Consider the following 18,954-nt stretch of genomic DNA (forward strand, 5'->3'; position numbering starts at 1 on the left):
TTTTGCAAAGTATTTAGAGGCTTCTTTCAGGGGCTGGTCGCCACAATAGGAAAACAAAACGAAGCAAAACATCAGAAGATGTGGGAAGCACTTGGACTGAATTTGTCAAAAACCCAATTTCACTGGGAATGTTTGTAGGGTAAGGGCCAGGTTCTGACAGATTGTGGCATGTACCCAGCTTAGGTGTAGTAGACTGTATATGGAGCCAAGATCTGGAAGGCCGGAGTTAAATGGGGTGGGTCTGGGTCCCCACGCCTGTCCTTGAAAATCTACATCCCACATTTGGGTATTAAAAACGCTGCTTTTAGAGGACTTTTTATTTCTAAGGTATTTAAAGTTCCTAAATATAAACTGTGCTTGCATTTATTTGCATACCTGGACTTCTGCATCAAACTCCTCTATTGTTACAATTGTCCTGAATGTATATTTTCCCATGCATAAGAATACGTATGATTGGACTGAGAAGTCTTAGACAATTTTTAGATACATTTAGCTTCATTCATTCAACATCAGACTGCCTTCAAATCAGCTAAAACACATTTACACATAAAAATGGGCAGATTCAGTTTACTAAAATCTTACTTACGCTAACGCTTGTACTGTTCCATAAAGATATGTGACCCTGGTAAACTGTTAGCTTATTTACACTTCCCAGATACCGGGGAAAAAAAAAAGTTTCTATGAGTAGAGGAGCAGCCATTGTGGGAACTCAGTGATGAAACAGAGATATCAGTAAAGAAGGATGTACGAGGCTCACCCCTGTCTGGGAACCTGAACTGTAGTTGAAATGCAAAATGACATCCACTTTCCTTTCCGGCCTCATAAGGGGTGGGTAACTGGTAGCAAAGGCAAATGCCGTATCAATCAGGATGAGGTAGTCTGTTGCTGCTGTCAGGTGGTTGGGCTGAGAGTCAAGCTCACAGTCTAGAAAAGAAGCATTTTTTTTTTTTTTCAGAGGCTGTGCTCAATACATGAGATGTGCCAAGGAAAGTAAATTGTTAACAAAAAGAAAATTTAGCTTTTCTTGGGTCTGAGACCTATCTATATAGCTGATAGCTGCAGTTCAGTCATTTCTCAGTTCCTCATCTGGCTTCCTCTTTTCACTATTTACTCTGCAATTTCTTTGGCTTTCCTCTAATTAAGAGGGATTAACTTGGGACTCAGAAGAATAGAGTTAATTCCATCCCCTGGTATTGTGTGTGACCCTGACCAGGTCGATTTTTTTTTTTTTTTTTAATATGGAAAAAATTAAAATGGCACCTCATTGTCTCAACGTACTAACGATTAAAGACGCTTCGTGCCTTGCACAGCTGCCAAGGTATGCAGCCGAGGCAGGCGTAAGCCCTTGTGCAACGTGGAAGACCTGGTACCAGACTGAGCACTGATTCCCAAACCATGTACCGGGCAATACCGTCACAGGGGTTGTGTCTTGCTTATGAGTAAAACAGTAACGTGAAACAGGGCTCCCTCAGACATCCCTTGAGCACTGGCCGGGCAAGAGACAGAGTATGACGACGCCGGTGCCATGCCACAAGCGTACAGGCTGGCTGGCTGCCACATCCGCAGACATACGCTGGTGGACTCGTCAGGGTCTTTCTCATCTACCAGTTGCCAGTCTTCATGAAATTTTTAAGAACTTATTTTTTGAAGTCTCTCCTGCTAGCTAGTTTCAGCTTTTGGTAGCAAAGAGTTTCAAGATGGGACCGGAAGCCAAAGGCAGTTGGCTTGATAATCTTTTAAGCATTGTTTCTTTTTCACAACGATGGTTTAAACCGAACTAAAACCAGGGTGCTATTACCATACCTTTCCACTTGGAAAACTCGCTCCCTAGGTAGTTGTCGTTCATCTGGAGGCCCTTCAGGAAGTTATGGATTTCTGAAGCTGCTGGACGTAACATGGCAACATCTCGGAAAATGTCCGAAAAGCTGCCAGTGGGACAAACCACTCGAGTATCCAGCTCACTTGGTCTTGCAGGGAATAGGGTTTCATCATCTGCAGAAGAAAGAACAACATTTCTTGTATGTGGTCTCATTGTTGAGGTTAATCTGTGCAATCATAATTTGTTTTAACATGTTTGGCAAACCTCAGATTTCTTTCTCTTTTTACTTCCAGGATCTCCATAAATCTCACAGTTTTGCAGCTAGGCTTTGAAAAAATCCGTTTCTTCTTCTCAGCCCACAGTGGTACTGTTTGTTTGTACTGTGAATTAATCCATCTCATCTACTATAATGTAGATAATTCCTTTGTTTTTCTGTAATTTTATCCACTATGATATCCTGCACTTATCCTGTTTTCCTTTGCTACCCTATGTTACAGTTTATCTCTCAGCCACACACATAAAAAAGCCACACAATCACAGTCTCTTGGCCACACAAACATAATTAATGTTCCTTAACAGCAAATGAAAGCTCCTGGTTTTATCAACGAGAAACTACCCTGCAAGAAGATAAAATAAATCACCCTTTTTGCTACATTTCTCATCCTTCTCTTTTTTTTTATCTGTAGTACGTCCGTATTGCGTGTTTCTCCTTGAAATCCCAGCCTACAGAACTTTTTAAATTTGGTAGCATGTTTTGCAAAGCTCAGCCTTAGGACTAGTTTGGGATGACATGCAATAGTACTGAAGTTTGTGTCTGTGCTTTGCAGACTCCGGAGAGGCAAGGATGGTGATTGCTCTTGTTTCTGCGAAGCCTCATGCCATACTCCAACTTCCAAGAGAGAAACTGGAAGACTGTGGATTGCTAAGGGAGGCCTTCAGCCTCTCCTCCTCTACAGGGATATTCTTCTCCAGTTTTACCCTTGTGCTCTGAAAATGGCTCACGTGAGGGCTATGCTATCTTTTTTTTTTCCCTGTGACAGAACCTGTAGATTCTTTTCTCACACAACTGAAATGATTGTCATACTGTAATACATGGCATGAATTTCCTCCTGGTTTCCATATGGATTGCAGGAAGCCCTGAAGAGGGAATTCCAAAATGTCTTTGAAAAATTCAGTGAGTGAATACCAGCACAGAGGATAAGAGAAAGGGAGAAAGGGAGAAAGAAGGGGGGAGAGAGAAAAAAGGGGGGGGGAGAGAGAGAGAGAAAGAGAGAGTGAAAGAGAGAAAAGGGACAATAAAATAACATAATGGCATAAAAATTACCCACCTATATCAGTAATTTTGTCTCGGGTCCATTTGTGCCAGAAGTCTTCTGAATGAACAGATATATACCAAGCATCCATGAGATTCAAGGAAAATACACTGCTCCAGATCCCTGTGGCATAGAATATATTTGACAAAGTAAACTGGTAAAGACCTGGAAGCATTTTCATTCGCAATGACCATCAGTACCTGCCGAGAAGGACTTGGGGGTAGTGGTGGATGAAAAGCTGGACCTGAGCCAGCAATGTGCGCTCGCAGCCCCGAAGACCAACTGTATCCTGGGCTGCATCAAAAGCAGCGTGGCCAGCAGGTCAAGGGAGATGATTCTGCCCCTCTGCTCCACTCTGGTGAGACCTCACCTGGAGTTCTGCATCCGGCTCTGGAGCCCTCATCCCAGGAAAGACATGGACCTGTTGGAGCGGGTCCAGAGGAGGGCCACAAAAATGATCAGAGGGATGGAGCACCTCTCCTAGGAGGACAGGCTGAGAGAGTTGGGGGTTGTTCAGCCTGGAGAAGAGAAGGCTCCAGGGAGACCTTATTGCAGCCTTCCAGTACTTAAAGGAAGGGGGCCTATAAGAAAGATGGGGACAGACTTCTTAATAGGGCCTGTAGCGACAAGGCGAGGGGTAATGATTTTAAACTGAAAAAGGGCAGATTTAAACTAGATCTAAGGAAGATATTTTTCACTGACATAAGGGTGGTGAACCACTGTCAGAGGTTGCCCAGAGAGGTGGTAGATGCCCCATCCCTGGAAACATTGCAGGTCAGGTTGGACGGGGCTCTGAGCAACCTTGAGTTGAGGATGTCCCTGCTCATTGCAGGGGGGTTGGACTAGATGGCCTTTAAAGGTTCCTTCCAAGCCAAGCTATTCTATGTTTCTATGATTCAGTACCTTCCGCATTCTCCATCAAACTTTATTGATTACATTTTCTTAGTTAACAAATGAAAGGGCATGTCTTTATGAATTGGTATATGAATCCATAATGAACACAAAGAATCTAAATTATTTGGATATATGAAGAGAGCTGATATATTTTCAGTATAGCGTCTAACACATTAATTTTTATTATGTGGCAAATAACAATTTGTCAATGACATCTTAATATTTCCCTCTGTCCTCAACATTTCTTATTCCCCAAGTTCTCACCATTTGTATAGAATGCAGAACTCTCAACCACAAAACATTCAAGATTCATACACTAATACGCCTTAGAACGAGGAAGATCACTTAAAAGTTTTGAACATAGAAAGTGTAAATGTAGGAGTCTTTTGGTTTGTGTTCTGATTTTTGAGGCTTTAAGGCATATCTGGGTTACGTTTTCATGTTCCTCTAGTAACAGGTCGAGCAAACCCCAGGGCGGTCCAGAATGCCACCTACCTGCAATCATCTCTCAGGCTGAGAAAACAGCCTTACCTGGTATGGTTGGGTGTGTTGGGTCTGCAAGCCGTGCCCTTCTCAACCCTCCAAACTGCAGAGCTGCCCCCGGTGCTGCGGGGGCGAGCTGAGTGATGGGCGCAATGCCAGCCGGCCGTCAGCAGGACGGGCTCGGCCGTGCCGGAAAGGGTTGCAGGACATATGTAGCCAGTCCCTGCTCTGTTCGGGGGCTGGGGTGCAGAGAAATTTGCTGAAAACCTTTGAAATCACTGTGTCACAGAAGTAAGCAACGCTGCCCGGATGAGGGGACTCTGGGTCGCTGGACAGAAATGCCCCAGCACCGCTCCAGAGGAGGGAAGAAGAAAGTGCCAAGGTGGGAGGTGTCGGTGACCTGCTGGCATTTCTGACCACAGAAGGGGAGACCTGGGTACCTTGTTTGACACTGCAGCTGGGGATGGGGAGATTCGGACTGCTTCCTTACGCCTCACCACTAGCTGTAGTGAAATCTCCACACAGGCGAGTAGTCTTAACTTCTCAAAAAAACCCTGAAACTTCCTTTATGCAATTGGTGGAAGCAGGAAGAACAATGAGGCAAGAGATTGCTTTCACAAAGGGAAAAAAAGATTTCCTTACTGCTTTTGCTGTTCTGATGCAAGAGGGGAAAAAAGGTAAGTGTTATGACCTATTTTCTCTCCAAAATGGAAGTGTTATCTTGGAGGATTCATCAGAGTTAGCTGTGGCAGGAACATTATAGATAAAAGGCTGTGTTTTAGAGACTCAGGTTGTGGAAGAGACTGATGATTTAACTTCGTGGCAGTGTTACAGAACTTTTGTTGCTGACAAAGTCATGTAGGTATTGTGACGGCCTCATGTCAGTAAGCAAGACCACATATGAAGTCAAATAAACCTGTTCAGCTGAATAAAAATGCAGAGAAAATAAACAATCCTGCAGGTAGTGACCTGTTATCAGTTCTTATATTTTACCATATACTGGTCCTGGCAGCTAAAAAAAAATATACTAACTGCTGCATTTCAGAAGAGGAGTTTGTGCAGGAGTGAATTATATTATATTACGTGACATTTCTACAGAGTAACAAATCACCTTCCAAAAAACAGATTCTGGATTCTGGGATTTTCTTCATCAGGCGACCCATGAAGAACTCACTACCAAAATCTTCCGCACGAATGAAGGCACCGTATTTTGGGAATCCTACCTCGTAAGGGGTGAATTCCACCCATTCTGAAAGAAAAAGCACAAGACAGACTGATTACAGCAGTAGAGGCACAAATTGGTTGAATAAAACATATGATACTGGCTAGGTTAAGGCAGGCTTGTCTCTAACTAACACGCTTTGCAAACAGACATTTACTCACTGTACATTTGAGAACGTCAAACATGAAGAGTGAATTGTCCTCTTACATCTAAATTTCTCTACAAACTGAGATAATTTAGCAGGTAATTTTGAGATAATATCCTCCATCATCCTGTTTTTCATGCTGAATACAGCTGAATATACCAAGACGTTCAAAAATTTAACGTTAAAATTATCCTTTTAGGTAGATTGGCCCTTTAGAGGATTTGTGCATTGAACTGATTTCTTTACCTAGTCCAAAATTGACCCCTACTGGGGTTAAATGTTAAATGCAATTCTGGAGTATTATTACCTCTAAAATCCTGGTCGCTGATTTTATCCTTCACATTGAGAGAGAGGTAGATGGGCAGGGGATTCTGACCCTGATTTAGTGCCTGCTGCTGATCTGTGAGCTTATGGGAGTCCTCCTGTTTTGAAGAAGAACAGTAGCTGAGGACAGTTGGATGACGCAAAGAGCCTCCCACTTTGTCTAAGCCTGGGCTCTGAAAACACAGTGCGTACCGAACTCCACCTAGGATGTTTCCCCCCGGTTTAGTTCAGAGAGGTGCTGTAATCCCTGTTTCTGATCCTCCCCTGCCCCAGCACTTCAGCACACAAATAGTCCTAAATTAAGTTCATATGCTGAAAAGAAATCCGAGATTTCGATGGTGGGAAGAAAATGTTATTCACATTTTTTATTTCAGAAAAATGCCTGGAAATAATTGAAAAGCACTCTTGGCACGAAATATTTCACCCAGGAGGAGTAACCCCTGCCCTGATTTTCATGTAAGTATTTACATCTTGATTCATTTTAAAGTTGTTCATATTAGAAGTTTTCTGTTATTTCTCTTTATTCCCACTCTATCTGTACCAGGTGTCATGTTAAGATCTACATAATAGAGCCAGCACACAGAGTGAATGATACCACCAAGGCACATGCTTTGGGTACTTATCTATAAAACCAAGCAAGCAAGCAAAAAAACCCTTTTCTGTAAGGGTGGTCAAACACAGGCACAGGTTGCCCCAAGAAGATGTGCAATCTTTGCCTGTGGAGATGTTCAAAAGCCTGTGGTCCTGAGCAACCAGCTCTAGCTGACTTTGCTCGAGCAGGGCTGTTTGACAAGACGAACCTCCAGAGGTCCCTTCCAATCTCAACCATTTTTTGATTTACTGTCGGCCCTCACCGCTATATTCACTAAATACGCAAGTCTGAAGACAAAGGTGCTGCCATAGTACCTTTTCATGTAACATAGTTTCAATGATGAGTCCCCATAGATCTGTGAAACATATCTGATGCCCTTCCTGCTCCCTCTGGCACAACTCTTTCAGATAGTATTTCAGACGATCGGGGGCAAAACAGGTAAAGAACTTATTTTTGAGCACATGCTTTCGGGCATCATTGAGTGTTTCCTTAAGATCCTTTTGGGACCAGTCAGGATCTTCATACAAGTTTGACATGGTCCTGAAAAAGAAAGAAACACAAGGAAAGGTGTGAGTTCTGAAGAGCTTTGGGAAGTTATGGAGGTTCATGTATCATGCCTTGATTTACAAGAAAAAGCCTCTCTGTGTGTGTGTGTGTGTGTGGTACCATCCACGTATCAGGACCGAATTAACTCAAGATTCTGGCAAATATCCACCGAAGGAAACAAGAAAAAAACACAGCAGAAAAAGGAAGCCCTTGAGAGTAAAGATGATACAAGTCTTTAGGTCACTTCTTGACATCAGTTACAGAAAATTCCTATGAAGACTTTGCTCATCTTGGTCTTACCATGTTGTGCCAGATAAACCAGTGATGTATGAGACACAATCCAAGACATTAAGTTCCTGCACACTGAGAAGGTGAGCATACATGGCTGTCAGAGCTCTGGTTCCACCACCCGTTGTCATGATTGCCACCACAGGTACCTGTTCAATCCCAAAATACATATATTTAATGAGGTGGATGGTGTGGGAAGGGAGACAGACATCATTGATTAGAAAAGAGAATGTTACAACACTGATAAAGTAATATAGATGCTGCATGCTGTCACTCTGCAAGGAGAAGAAAGACCTGAATTAATAACGGGGCATAGGAGGAATAAGAAATACTCTATGTTTCCTCTGCCAAGCAGCTGTGCATTAGGACATGAAATCCATCACCTCAAACATTACGTTTTCAGTGCTCTATTGCAAAACCAACAACACAGACCAGCAAAAACCATGGAGGGAATGGTACCTCTTGGCATCTGAACCAGATTTTTATCAGATGCAATAGACAAGAAAATATAGGTGCAGTCTCATAGTTTCCATGCGAGTAGGAATAATCTCTCTGTTACTGAAGTTTGTAAAAGCCGATTTCTACTATTGCATAGTTATTTCGCAGGCCACCTGAGATGTATCGTGACTGGTGGGTTTAAGAGCACAAACCAATTCACATCACCTGAGACCAGAGGCTGGGGACGCCATCCCCGAGGAGCCGTATTCACCGCGTATGTACATACATTACTAGGTATGCAAGTGAGCTGCAGTTACTTCTGTCTGAGATGCTACAGAAATCTGGGTGGTCTTAGAAGAAGGATTAATCTGTAAATATGAATTGCCTCAGTTAACGGTAAAAAGAGAGCTACCACGCACTGGGGTGAATCCATCTCTGGTGCAAAGCATCAGGAGGCTCCAGGGAGATGGTTCTGCATGTACATACATTACTAGGTATGCAAGTGAGCTGCAGTTACTTCTGTCTGAGATGCTACAGAAATCTGGGTGGTCTTAGAAGAAGGATTAATCTGTAAATATGAATTGCCTCAGTTAACGGTAAAAAGAGAGCTACCACGCACTGGGGTGAATCCATCTCTGGTGCAAAGCATCAGGAGGCTCCAGGGAGATGGTTCTGCAGGGAGGTATGGGTGCCTCTGTGTCTGAGGGGAAGGAAACGGCCCATGACTTAGTGCCGGCATTTAAAGGCAAGGTCTCGTGTGTGAAAGGTCTAGCTGTGCAAAAATACTGTTGAGCTCAATTTAAGGGAAAACAAGGAAAATTTGCCATCTCTGCATCTGAATTCAGGCTTCGCACTTGCAGTTGCAGGGCTATTGTTAAAAAAAGATATTTTTTTTTTTGCCGGCTGATTTTTCCCTGCCTTGGACCCTCTGTTACCGTCCCCATTTGTCAAACGGGCGCAGGCTGTAGCTGCGGCAGGTGATGAAGTCAGACTGGCCGTGAGCTGTGCTCAGACAACGGGAGCCTAAACGCCAGCACAAAAGGCACCACAAAATAAAGGCCAGTTGGAGCCGCGAGGGAAAGAACTGCTGAATCAGTGGTTTAGATCTGACTGAGATGACTGTGAGGCTTAGAAGAAGCTTCGGCTGAGAGCACCTAGCCCCTCTCTGTAGGCTGCTGTTATTGCGCAGACCGCTACTCAAGGCAAAGTGAGACCCCGTAGCAGCAAAGCTACAGGCTTTTATTAACGTGCCCTATGAGTACTCATCTCCCCTGGAACAGGGAAAAGAAGGCCTGCACACGAAACTTCCCAATCTCCTGGAAACACTGTAAATTGAACTCAAATGCTGCATTTTGACACCCAGCTGTGGAGAAGGCAGAGGATGGTGAAGGCAGAGGATGGTTAAGTCTCGGGTACCTCATCGTCCTGCAAGCCCTCCTCCAGCTGGAGAACGTCCTTCAGAGCAGCTGCGACCACCTTCTTCCTTTTGCGAATGAAATCCTCTTCCCGGGCACACAGGTCAAACCCCAGGCGTACATCAAGGTCTCCCTGGCTGGAACAGAGGATCAGGTATCTCACATCATGTTTGTAGTCTAATTCAGCATTTTAATTGCTTCTGCTTCGTCAGTAGAATTGCCTTCACCATTGGGTCTATGTATAGCGAAGCAGGCAGAGATGAAATGTTTTAGTTTGGTCCTGGAGAGCAACGGTTCATCTTCCTTTGGACTGAGAGGGTTTCTTTTTTTCCTCCTTGCCAAAGATGCCTGAAATTAAATAGAGCTACAAGGAATTGTTCGCTTTCAGACATACAGCCAGGAGCCTGCAAAGGGCAGGGTTTTAAAGGTGGCTTTTAAACACACCTTCAAAAGTTGCGCAGACGTCCCCTAATACCTGCGAATCATGGACTGAAGTTGTGGACTTTCACGTCAGGATTTTTTTGGGGGGGGGAGGGTGTATATAGTCATTTATGGATATTTATAAGCACTACAGTTGCAGTTTGGAAGCTTTAGGATTTTTTTTTGGGGGGGAGGGTGTATATAGTCATTTATGGATATTTATAAGCACTACAGTTGCAGTTTGGAAGCTTAAATGACATCTGTAAACTGTATAACTATCTCGCAGCATATTTTCTGAAAACAAACAGCATGATGGAAGATATACCGGCCTTTGTAAGGGAAGAGAACTTCCTACATAATGTAACATATTAATATTATGAATTTTACTAAGGCCTTAACAGTAACTCAAAATACACAGTGTTTTTCCTTGGTTTAAAAATAAACGATCATTTGATTGAGTTAATTTGCATTTATCTCTTTGAGTAGATGTTAAAAACTAAATGCAGGTACATTTATTATTTCAATTTTTTTCATATCCTAGAGCGACCAGGCACTCTGACTTTGATCTTGTAGTTCTTACATCTGAGCTCAGGAAACAGAAAGATTTCTTTCAAGTAGTTTTGAAATGCTGCTTTTATTGAAGGTCTGCATTTTGCAATAATTTGTAGAGGTATCAAAGAGTGTCTGCAGTGGTCCCTAGCACATAATTTTGGTTGCAGCAGAACATAAACAGAAAATTGGCATGTTCTTTATAAAATCTTTTCTTAACTCACTGTATAGTCCCATTGCATAAACTCATGGCCCCTGAAAGTCTCTACTGTGCACTGAGTCTATTTTATTTTATAGTCTGAAACGAGGATGAGCCAGCATTCAGGACACAGGCAGTAACAAAGGGTCTGGAACTTGATTGACAACCGTCCAAATTCATAGAACTGGGGGGAAAAACACAGAAGGAAGAGAAATAAGATATCTTACCATTTTTTCACCTTAAAGTGCAAATCAAATTTTCTGTGCTGAAAATCAGAAAGGTAAAATAATTAATATTGATATTTTGTTTAAAACAGTAATTTTCTCCCACTCAGAATGAGACATAACTCTTTTGGGTCATCATTACATCCGCAAAACTCTGAACCTCAGTCAACTGAGACTGGGAGATAGACTGTTCTCTCAATGTTTTTATTAGTACCCAGAGATGTGCACTGATTTAACAAGATGAGACTTTGGTATTGTCATCTATAGTCCACATCTTCTCTTTCTCTTTCTATACTCAGGTGTAGCTTGCTCTGGTGCTGCTTAGCTACACAAATAAATAGCAGAAGAGCTGCAGTGTTATATCTCACCCCCCTGAAAGGGTCCACCATTAAACATTGGTCTTGAAATTAAAGTACACGGCACTGTGAGACAGAAGGGGAGGCCAAAGAGGCCGAGCACCCTCTATTCTGGCTGAGCGCGCTGCCCGTTTGCCTCCCGTGGCAGTGTGCAGGCTGCAGCCTCAACCCTCTGTCCTGGTGGCAACCAGTGACCTCCAGCTTGGCCAAGGACACAGACAATACAAGGAGCATGAGCAACAGCTTAGACACCTTTCTCCTCCCTCCTCCTCCCCTGGATTTCCCATTTTATTTTGCTCCAAATAATTTACTTGATTATGCATCATCCTAGATGTGAGGGAGGTTAGAAAACAACAATCTCTACGTAAAGAGGGGTGGCCTTCGGTTTCTGCTACTTTGGAACAGCAATAATTTTAAAAAGCTTGCAAAGGTTTCTCCATGGCCAGTAGACACTTACCTCGCCGACTACTTCCCGCTCAGCGGGGAGCGACCTCAGAGGCAGAGTCAGGGGGATGCCTCGGCTCCTTCTTGCTCCGCATGACACGCAAGCACACTGAAAAGGAGCACGGAGAGCTTTTTGGTTACGACAGAAATGCTCTGCTCTTGCTGCCTACTCATATGTAAAGTTGAGATTGTAGGACCGCCTGCTTTGTCTACCGTGTTCTGGAGTAACGTACAAAGGTGGGAAGCCTCCTCCTCTTTGTGAGTGCAACATCCAGGGAGGGTTGCTTGTATCTGGCATAGTGGAAGAAAGTGGGATCTGGGAGAGGAGAGCGGGAGTCACAGCCCAGTGGAACTCTCTGGGTTTCTTCAAAGGATCCTCTCACTGTAAATGTTAGCTCGTTCTCTGAAACAATGAGATAAAACGCACACAAAAAGTCACTTCTAATTGCAGAAAAGCAAGAAAGGGAAAAAAAGAAGCAAAAGGTAGGTTTGAACAAACCCCTTCTCCTCCTCCTTTGTATTTGGAAAGCTGTCTTCTGAAAGTGATCCAAGGCCCAAACATTACTGGTGGTTGTATCTTGATAATGGGCTGAACAAGAAGCCAGACGTGAGCGTGATGTGAATGGCACTGAATGTTAGGCTGCCGCGTTTGTATTGCGGTGGCATCACCACACCGTAAACGCAACCAGGTACCTTGCATTGTAAATCATCCTCATCCCAGGCCAAATAATGAGCAACAGAAGTTCTCGGTCCCCTAAAATAAGACCTGACTCTGCAGCAGATGACCCTATTTGTACGAAGAGATAAACTAATCCTGCCAGCGTGTTACTCATGCTCTGAGATTGCCTGCCAGATCCAGCCCCTCAGGGGATGTGGGCAGAGGAACTTCTAGGTTCTGGATCTTGATCAGGGTCAGGCGGGAGCCAGCTGCTGAGTGGCTAACCCCTGCAAAAAACGAGGTGTTTCTGTGCGTATGCAGAAATCAAACTGCCAGAGATCCTGAGGAAAGTTGAGGCCATGGACTATCACGCCTAAGGAAGTAAGCTTCTTCAGGGTTTAGCAGTACTACAGCAGAGGTTTTCAGGATCTCAGCTTGGGGTTTAGATGCCTCCTGTGCAAGCATCTGGTGTTGTTTCTAGTCTGGCACGAGGCTCCCCGTGAAGTCAGAACCCCGAACTTACACGTGCTGCAGAACAGGTGGTGTTCCCCACTGCAAAGTATCTACAAATAGCCTTAGCTGCGGTCAGTTAAAGCCTTAGTATTTGGATGATGCAATTTCTAGGCATCGTTAGGGGGGTTAAAATCACTACTATTCAGTTATAGAATGAATAAGCTTACCTGAAAAATGCTTCTTTTTCATCCTGGTGTCCAACTGAACTTCCAAGCAGGCTACTTCACGACACTAGAATAGATGTGATGGGGACAGAGAATTAGATTCCTCACCCAGCCGTCTCACCACCAGTGCTGGCAGATATGGGAAGGGTCATTGTAGGAAGGGTCATTGATTGAATGTGGGGGCCAACTGTGTTGGAGACTTCTGCCAGACCCAGGGAAAATGAGAATTGACTTTATCGTCACATGGGAAGATGGTGCTATCCTAAACCCCTTGCGATTTTCAGTGGATGCAGACAAAACAAGGGAAAACTACAGAAGCCTGAAGGCTCCTCTGAGATCATGCTGGCCTCCTCAAAGGGAAGATAAAGCTCCTAAGAGAAAAAGCATCACTAAAGAATGAAGACTTGCAATGTTTCCCTCAGTGCCATCATAGTCAGCTAAGGTAAGGAATAATGTGAGAAAGAACACAGGAGAACAAACAAATAATATTTTACCACTATTGCCCCATTTGTGATGATGGTTTCAGGAGGACCCTGTCTAGAAAACAAGAACAAACAATACATATTTTATAAAAAATACAACCTGGATACTGTCCTGAACAGGACACATTTTTCTCTCAAACATTTTTTTTTTAAATTTCTCCTTTCTATTGTTTGTAGAAGTACATTCCCTTTTCACTAGATGCCACATAACCACCTAGCAGAAATTATTCAGCTTCAGTAAAGCACCTGGAAAGTGCTTGTAACAGCCTTAATCGCCGAGGTTTGTCACAGACTGGGCAGCAACATTCTCCTCGGCCATGAGCTGCCCAGAGAATCCTCTCCAGAAAATAATGGGGTTTCACTCACATGCTCTCCAATACAAACTCAACTTCCAGCTCCTCCTTCCCCTGAAAATGAAAGAAAAAAAAGTGAAGCAGTCTCAATTAGCACGTGCAGAGGGTTTGCAAAGTGACCTTCATTTTTGCAAACAATATTCCGTTTCGTGCTTGTTATTGTCAGCATTAGAGGACAGAGGCAGCTTTTTCTTCCCCAAGGAAAAGATGATCTCAATTGTATTAGCAGAACAAAGGGTGTTTGTTTCTTACAAATCTCCCTAGTAAAACTTTATTTTTCACACTTTCTTCCCTTCCCCATGTGCTGAACGTGAAATGCTAAGAGTATTTAGAAAAATATTGTGGAAACAAGCCGTTTCCCTGTCCTTGTATTGTTTTTCTTTTTATAATCTTCGTGAGGATTAGATAATCTGACAGAAAATGACAGAGTTTATTAAGAGTGCAAAGCTCCCCTAAAACTGCGTCTGCTCTGGGCCTCGGGGATGTGGCCAGAATCCAGCGGGTCCTGGTGGTAAAAGACAGAAGAGGCTGCACACCGATTTAATCAGAAGGGAGGGAATGGAGGTCAAGACGTACTAAACACCTGACCCAGCTCGTACCTGTGGATTTAGTGGGAATGCTGTAAACACTCTTTCCCCAAGGGGGATTTTAGCTACATCAAAAAGCAGAATCACGTGGTCATCATCATGAACGACGTCATCATCAGAAACAGTAATTTCCAGTATATTCTGGAAAAAGAAATTAAAAATATCCAATTCATTAACATGTACTCCAGAAGTATGACGTTCTGCAGCTCTTCCAGGTTCAGTGCCTGCTTTACAGAGAGGAAACAGAAATGTATTGATGACAAGCAAGGAAGAGTAAGAAAACGACTGTAATCTTCTTTATAAGAAACAGCTTCTAGTCCTGTCAATTAAGGCCGAACTGAGATTTCTCTTGGGTTACCTTTTATACTTGTAAATAGCTCTCACCAAAAACGTGATCTCTTAGGAAGTGATATGGATAGACACAAGTCCTGCATGGCCCCTATTGTTGGTAACTGGGGCAATAGAGGTCACTTCATATCAATAACCACCTTTCTGTGTCCTTGGACCTTCTACTTTCAGCCACCTGTTTGTAGGTATTTGGGTGTAGTGTAATTAACAGTACCAAACTGAATAAAGATCTTAATCATACTAGAATTTAGCATCTCCCTGGCATTGATATGCCATCATTTCAAGTCCTCTCAGGGAAAGGTGTGGTCTTCTGTTATAGTGCTGCTTTATAGGTCTACTTCATTGTTCCTCTGTGTTGTCACTCTGTCGTCGGTCCCATCAGCCTCCTGCAAGGCACACATTACTGATATATAAATAATAAGTATCTGTTAGGAGAGAAGTGGGTTCCAGAATAGCCCAAATTATTTCGCTCCAGCTTGCTAGGGGAATTTTATGTAAACTCAGAAAGGCATTAGAAGACATGACATCCTGTTTTGGACTAAGCCGAAAGAAACTGCGTAGACATGAGATGAAAAAGAGAGTTTTGGTTTGTGTACCTTGACTCGTCTCTGTATCCGGAAGTAGAAAGTTTCATTCCACACAGGATTTCTGCAGTTTTTGATGGTTTTGGTGCGGAATTTTTCATCTGAAGCAGTTGGCAACCAGAGGCTCACGTAGCAATCAGATTGGCTTACTATAGAAACATAGGCACAAAAACAGCTGGCAGTTGGAACCACAACACACAAAGTGGAGGCATTGAAATGCTCTGTGTGGCCAGGTCTTTCTGATACACATCAGCCAAACCAGGAAGATAGGAATCATAGAGCTGCATAAAATTAATTTGTTGCTCATCACAACACTATTTTAATAAGCATAGTATTCAAATGACTATGCACAATCCTACACATACATAAAAAATATATATATATAGCCCTAGCCAGCGGGTAGAACAATATAAATAGCCAGGAGTCTTATATTGCCCCTCATCAACTTTGTTTCAGCTCTCTGGAAATTCGTCATGAGGAGAAACTGCAACCCACCCAGCGGAGAACAAGCCTCAGACCCTGAGAGGGACTGGGTGGAAATTGTCTCTGTGGCAAGAGCAGGCCGTTGTCTCACCAACCTGGAGCTCAGAGGGCACCAGCCAGACTGGCACTGGGAGTGAGCAAAGAGAAATGACTTTCGGATGAAGTGGGAAACAGGAGGAGAAGCAGGTACCAGTCTCAGTAAAGAATGCAACTGGGGAAGCTGGGGAGGCTGTATGGGCTCACATACCTAGCAGGAGTAAACTCAATCCCAGCTTTTCCTAGCTTTACCTACTTCACTTTGTAACTGTTTGTCAGGATTTTGTGTGTGTGTAACATTTTGTCATACTATGCTTATGTGTAGAAAAAAGCATGACCAAGATTAGAACATGATCTAGAAAACTGACTTTCTTAATCCTCACCTTTTGTCTGCAGTTTAGGTTTGTGAGAAATCTTAAAAGAATCAGGTCTGAGTCTGATTCAGATAATAAATATCTGGCATACCTGATTATTAACCCTTCACGATGGAAGATTAATTATTCCACCTACCTATTGTCTCCTTAGGTGGGGTAGGAAGGGACAGGCTTACTAGCAGTATTATTGCTTCTTCAGAAGGTCAACGGGTGGCTGGTTTATTTTCTTTTTTTCTTTTTTTTCTTTTCTACACCTCTTTTCCTGGTGTTTGCTGACACCCGAGAGACCTGGAAGCTCTTTCATACTCCACATCTCTTCCCAGGCAAAATGAAGTGGCAGAAAGGATTTGCACTTACTACAAGGGATCAGCTCTCATAGATCGTGAGCCAAGCAAACACCGAAGAGATTCTCAGACCTCGGACAGGAAGATTTCCAGAGGCTGCTGGGAGGCCTGATCCATCCTTTTGTGTAAACACAGGCTTCGATGAGAAATGAGAAGAAGGGGAGAAGTCTGGTCCCACAGCAATCGACAGAGATAACTACCTCACGAGCAGCGATGAACACCTTCTATCTGTGAACATGGCCCAAGTCTTGAGTCAGTTCCTCAAGGTTAAAAGAGAGTTTGTCTTGGTGTCTTTGCTCACGATATCAGATATATTGCTTTGGGATATTTTGCCTAAATATAAGGTGTTGCTTGAAATCTGGCGGCCCTCTGACTGGGACGTCGCTGGAGGACAATGACTTGGGCAGGGACATTCACAGGTAACTCTTCACACTGAATTGGAAGGAATTTCTTGGCACTGCCAGGAGTTTTCCTCACAGAGGATGTAAGTTGCCTTTCTGTCTTTGAAACTGATTCCACAGGCAACATTTCAGCATTGCAGATTTTTACATAATAAAAATGACAGGATAAGATATTGACTTTGGCAAGTATTGGTATAAGATTCAATTTACACCATGTGGGAGGGCTGTGATTATTGATCTGCCTGACAAATGAAGCATCTCCCCTGACAGTGCTGTCTGACAGCCTGCCGAGCTGTGACGTACTCGTCCTGATATGACGTATTGCTGGCTCTGATCTAGAGTTACTCAAGAGCACATATGAAGCCTGTACAAAAGCCAAGAACCAAAGGTGGCTTCAAGCTGTCTTAGACTGTCCCTCTTCTCATTAATGCACTTACCACTGCCGATCTCGTGTTCTGAAAACAGGAGCCCAGCGTCCCCAGAGTCGCCAAAGTGGATGAGATGTGATGTACTTCAAAAATGTTAAACTGATCTGAGGCGTAATTTCTCTCCTTTTTGGTTTCTGGCCACCACAGGGTACAGGAAGGACACATTTCTAGGTTTTTGCTGTAACTGCAAAGGGCAATTCCTTTCTTTTTTCCTTCTAATGAAATCTGAGGTGCTCTATCCTGTTTTAAATTCCATTTTTCAATGACACAGTGTATAAAACAAGACTCACAATAAAACCTGAGAGTGCTGAAACTCCAAGCCAAGCATGAACGAAAAACTGTAACATTTATAAATCTCTTTTGGTACTGTTTATTCTGGAATTTACTGATTTGCTGGAGTGTTTTCTCTGACAAAACATTTTCATGAGGCTACTTTCTAAAATTATTTTTCCATGAGAGTGTTGCTTTCATAAAATTTACTTAAAATAAGCTATTAAGAATTCTTTGTCAAACTGATGAAGTACAGGCTAGATAAATGGGTGGTGAGGTGTATTAAAAACAGGCTGAGCTGCCAGGCTCAAAGGATTGCGATCAGCAGCACAAAGTCCACCTGGAGGCCAGTCATTAGTGGGGTACCCGAGGGGCTGATACTAGGGCCAATACTCTTCAATATCTTCACTAGCAATGTGGGTGATGGGACAGAGTGCACCTACAGCAAGTTTTCAGGTGACACAAAACTGGGAGGAGTGGTTGACACATCAGATGGCTGTGCTGCCATTCAGAAGGACCTGAACGGAAGCTGGAGAACTGGGCCAGCATGAGCCTCATTAACTTCAGCAAGGAAAATGCCAAGTCATGCACATGAGAAGAAATGCACCAGGACAGCCTGGGGGGTTGACCGGCCAAAAAGCAGCTCTGCAGATGAAGACCTGTGGGTCCTGTTGGACACCAAGTTGAACATGAGCAGCAATGTGGTCTTGTGGTAAACAAGGCCAACAGCCTTCTGGGCTACGTCAGAAGGAATGTTGCCAGCAGGTGGAGGGTGAACCTTCCCCTCTACTCAGCACGGGCAAGACCGTATCTGGAGTGCTGAGTCCATTTCTGGGCTCCCCAATACAAGAGAGATAAGGAAGTACTGGCATGAGTCCAAGCAAAAGGCCACACAGAAGTCTGGGGTTTGGAATATCTGCCATATTGGCAGAGGCTGAGAAGGTTGGGACTCTTTAGCCTGGAGCAGAGAAGGCTCAGGGATATCTTATCAATGTATGTAAATACCTGACAAGGGCGCAGGGAGAGGGGAATAAAGAAGTCAGAGGCAGACTCTACTTAGTGGTGCCCAGCGAAAGGTAAGAGGCAATGGGCACAAAACAATACACAGGAAATTCCATTTAAACATAAGGAAAAACCCCTTATTTTACCATGAGAGTGGTCAAACACTGGAAGAGATTGACCAGAAAGGTTGTGAAGTCTCCATCCTTGGAGATGTTCAAAACCTGACTTGGCTTAGCTCTGAGCAATTGGCTGTAGA

At 43.5% G+C, this 18,954-nt stretch overlaps 1 protein-coding gene across 1 annotated transcript in view; it reads right to left on the minus strand.

The window, feature by feature from the left end:
• LOC104623771 (cytosolic phospholipase A2 epsilon-like) overlaps positions 1 to 18,954 on the minus strand; it is a 37,965-nt gene that overhangs the window by 4,760 nt on the left and 14,251 nt on the right. The window contains exons 4-20 of the mRNA XM_010290955.1: positions 15,373 to 15,509; positions 14,441 to 14,569; positions 13,855 to 13,895; positions 13,501 to 13,543; positions 13,010 to 13,073; positions 11,905 to 12,074; positions 11,685 to 11,780; positions 10,875 to 10,912; positions 9,481 to 9,616; positions 7,639 to 7,775; positions 7,107 to 7,332; positions 6,184 to 6,298; positions 5,621 to 5,758; positions 3,148 to 3,255; positions 1,804 to 1,992; positions 758 to 924; positions 1 to 33 (exon numbers count right to left, since the gene is read on the minus strand). The exon at positions 1 to 33 is cut by the window's left edge and continues 175 nt beyond it. Coding sequence (XP_010289257.1) covers positions 1 to 33; positions 758 to 924; positions 1,804 to 1,992; positions 3,148 to 3,255; positions 5,621 to 5,758; positions 6,184 to 6,298; positions 7,107 to 7,332; positions 7,639 to 7,775; positions 9,481 to 9,616; positions 10,875 to 10,912; positions 11,685 to 11,780; positions 11,905 to 12,074; positions 13,010 to 13,073; positions 13,501 to 13,543; positions 13,855 to 13,895; positions 14,441 to 14,569; positions 15,373 to 15,509 — 1,967 coding nt within the window. The remainder of the gene's footprint in view (positions 34 to 757; positions 925 to 1,803; positions 1,993 to 3,147; positions 3,256 to 5,620; positions 5,759 to 6,183; positions 6,299 to 7,106; positions 7,333 to 7,638; positions 7,776 to 9,480; positions 9,617 to 10,874; positions 10,913 to 11,684; positions 11,781 to 11,904; positions 12,075 to 13,009; positions 13,074 to 13,500; positions 13,544 to 13,854; positions 13,896 to 14,440; positions 14,570 to 15,372; positions 15,510 to 18,954) is intronic.

Source organism: Phaethon lepturus, unplaced genomic scaffold (assembly GCF_000687285.1).
Source record: "Phaethon lepturus isolate BGI_N335 unplaced genomic scaffold, ASM68728v1 scaffold22547, whole genome shotgun sequence".
NCBI lineage: Eukaryota > Metazoa > Chordata > Aves > Phaethontiformes > Phaethontidae > Phaethon > Phaethon lepturus.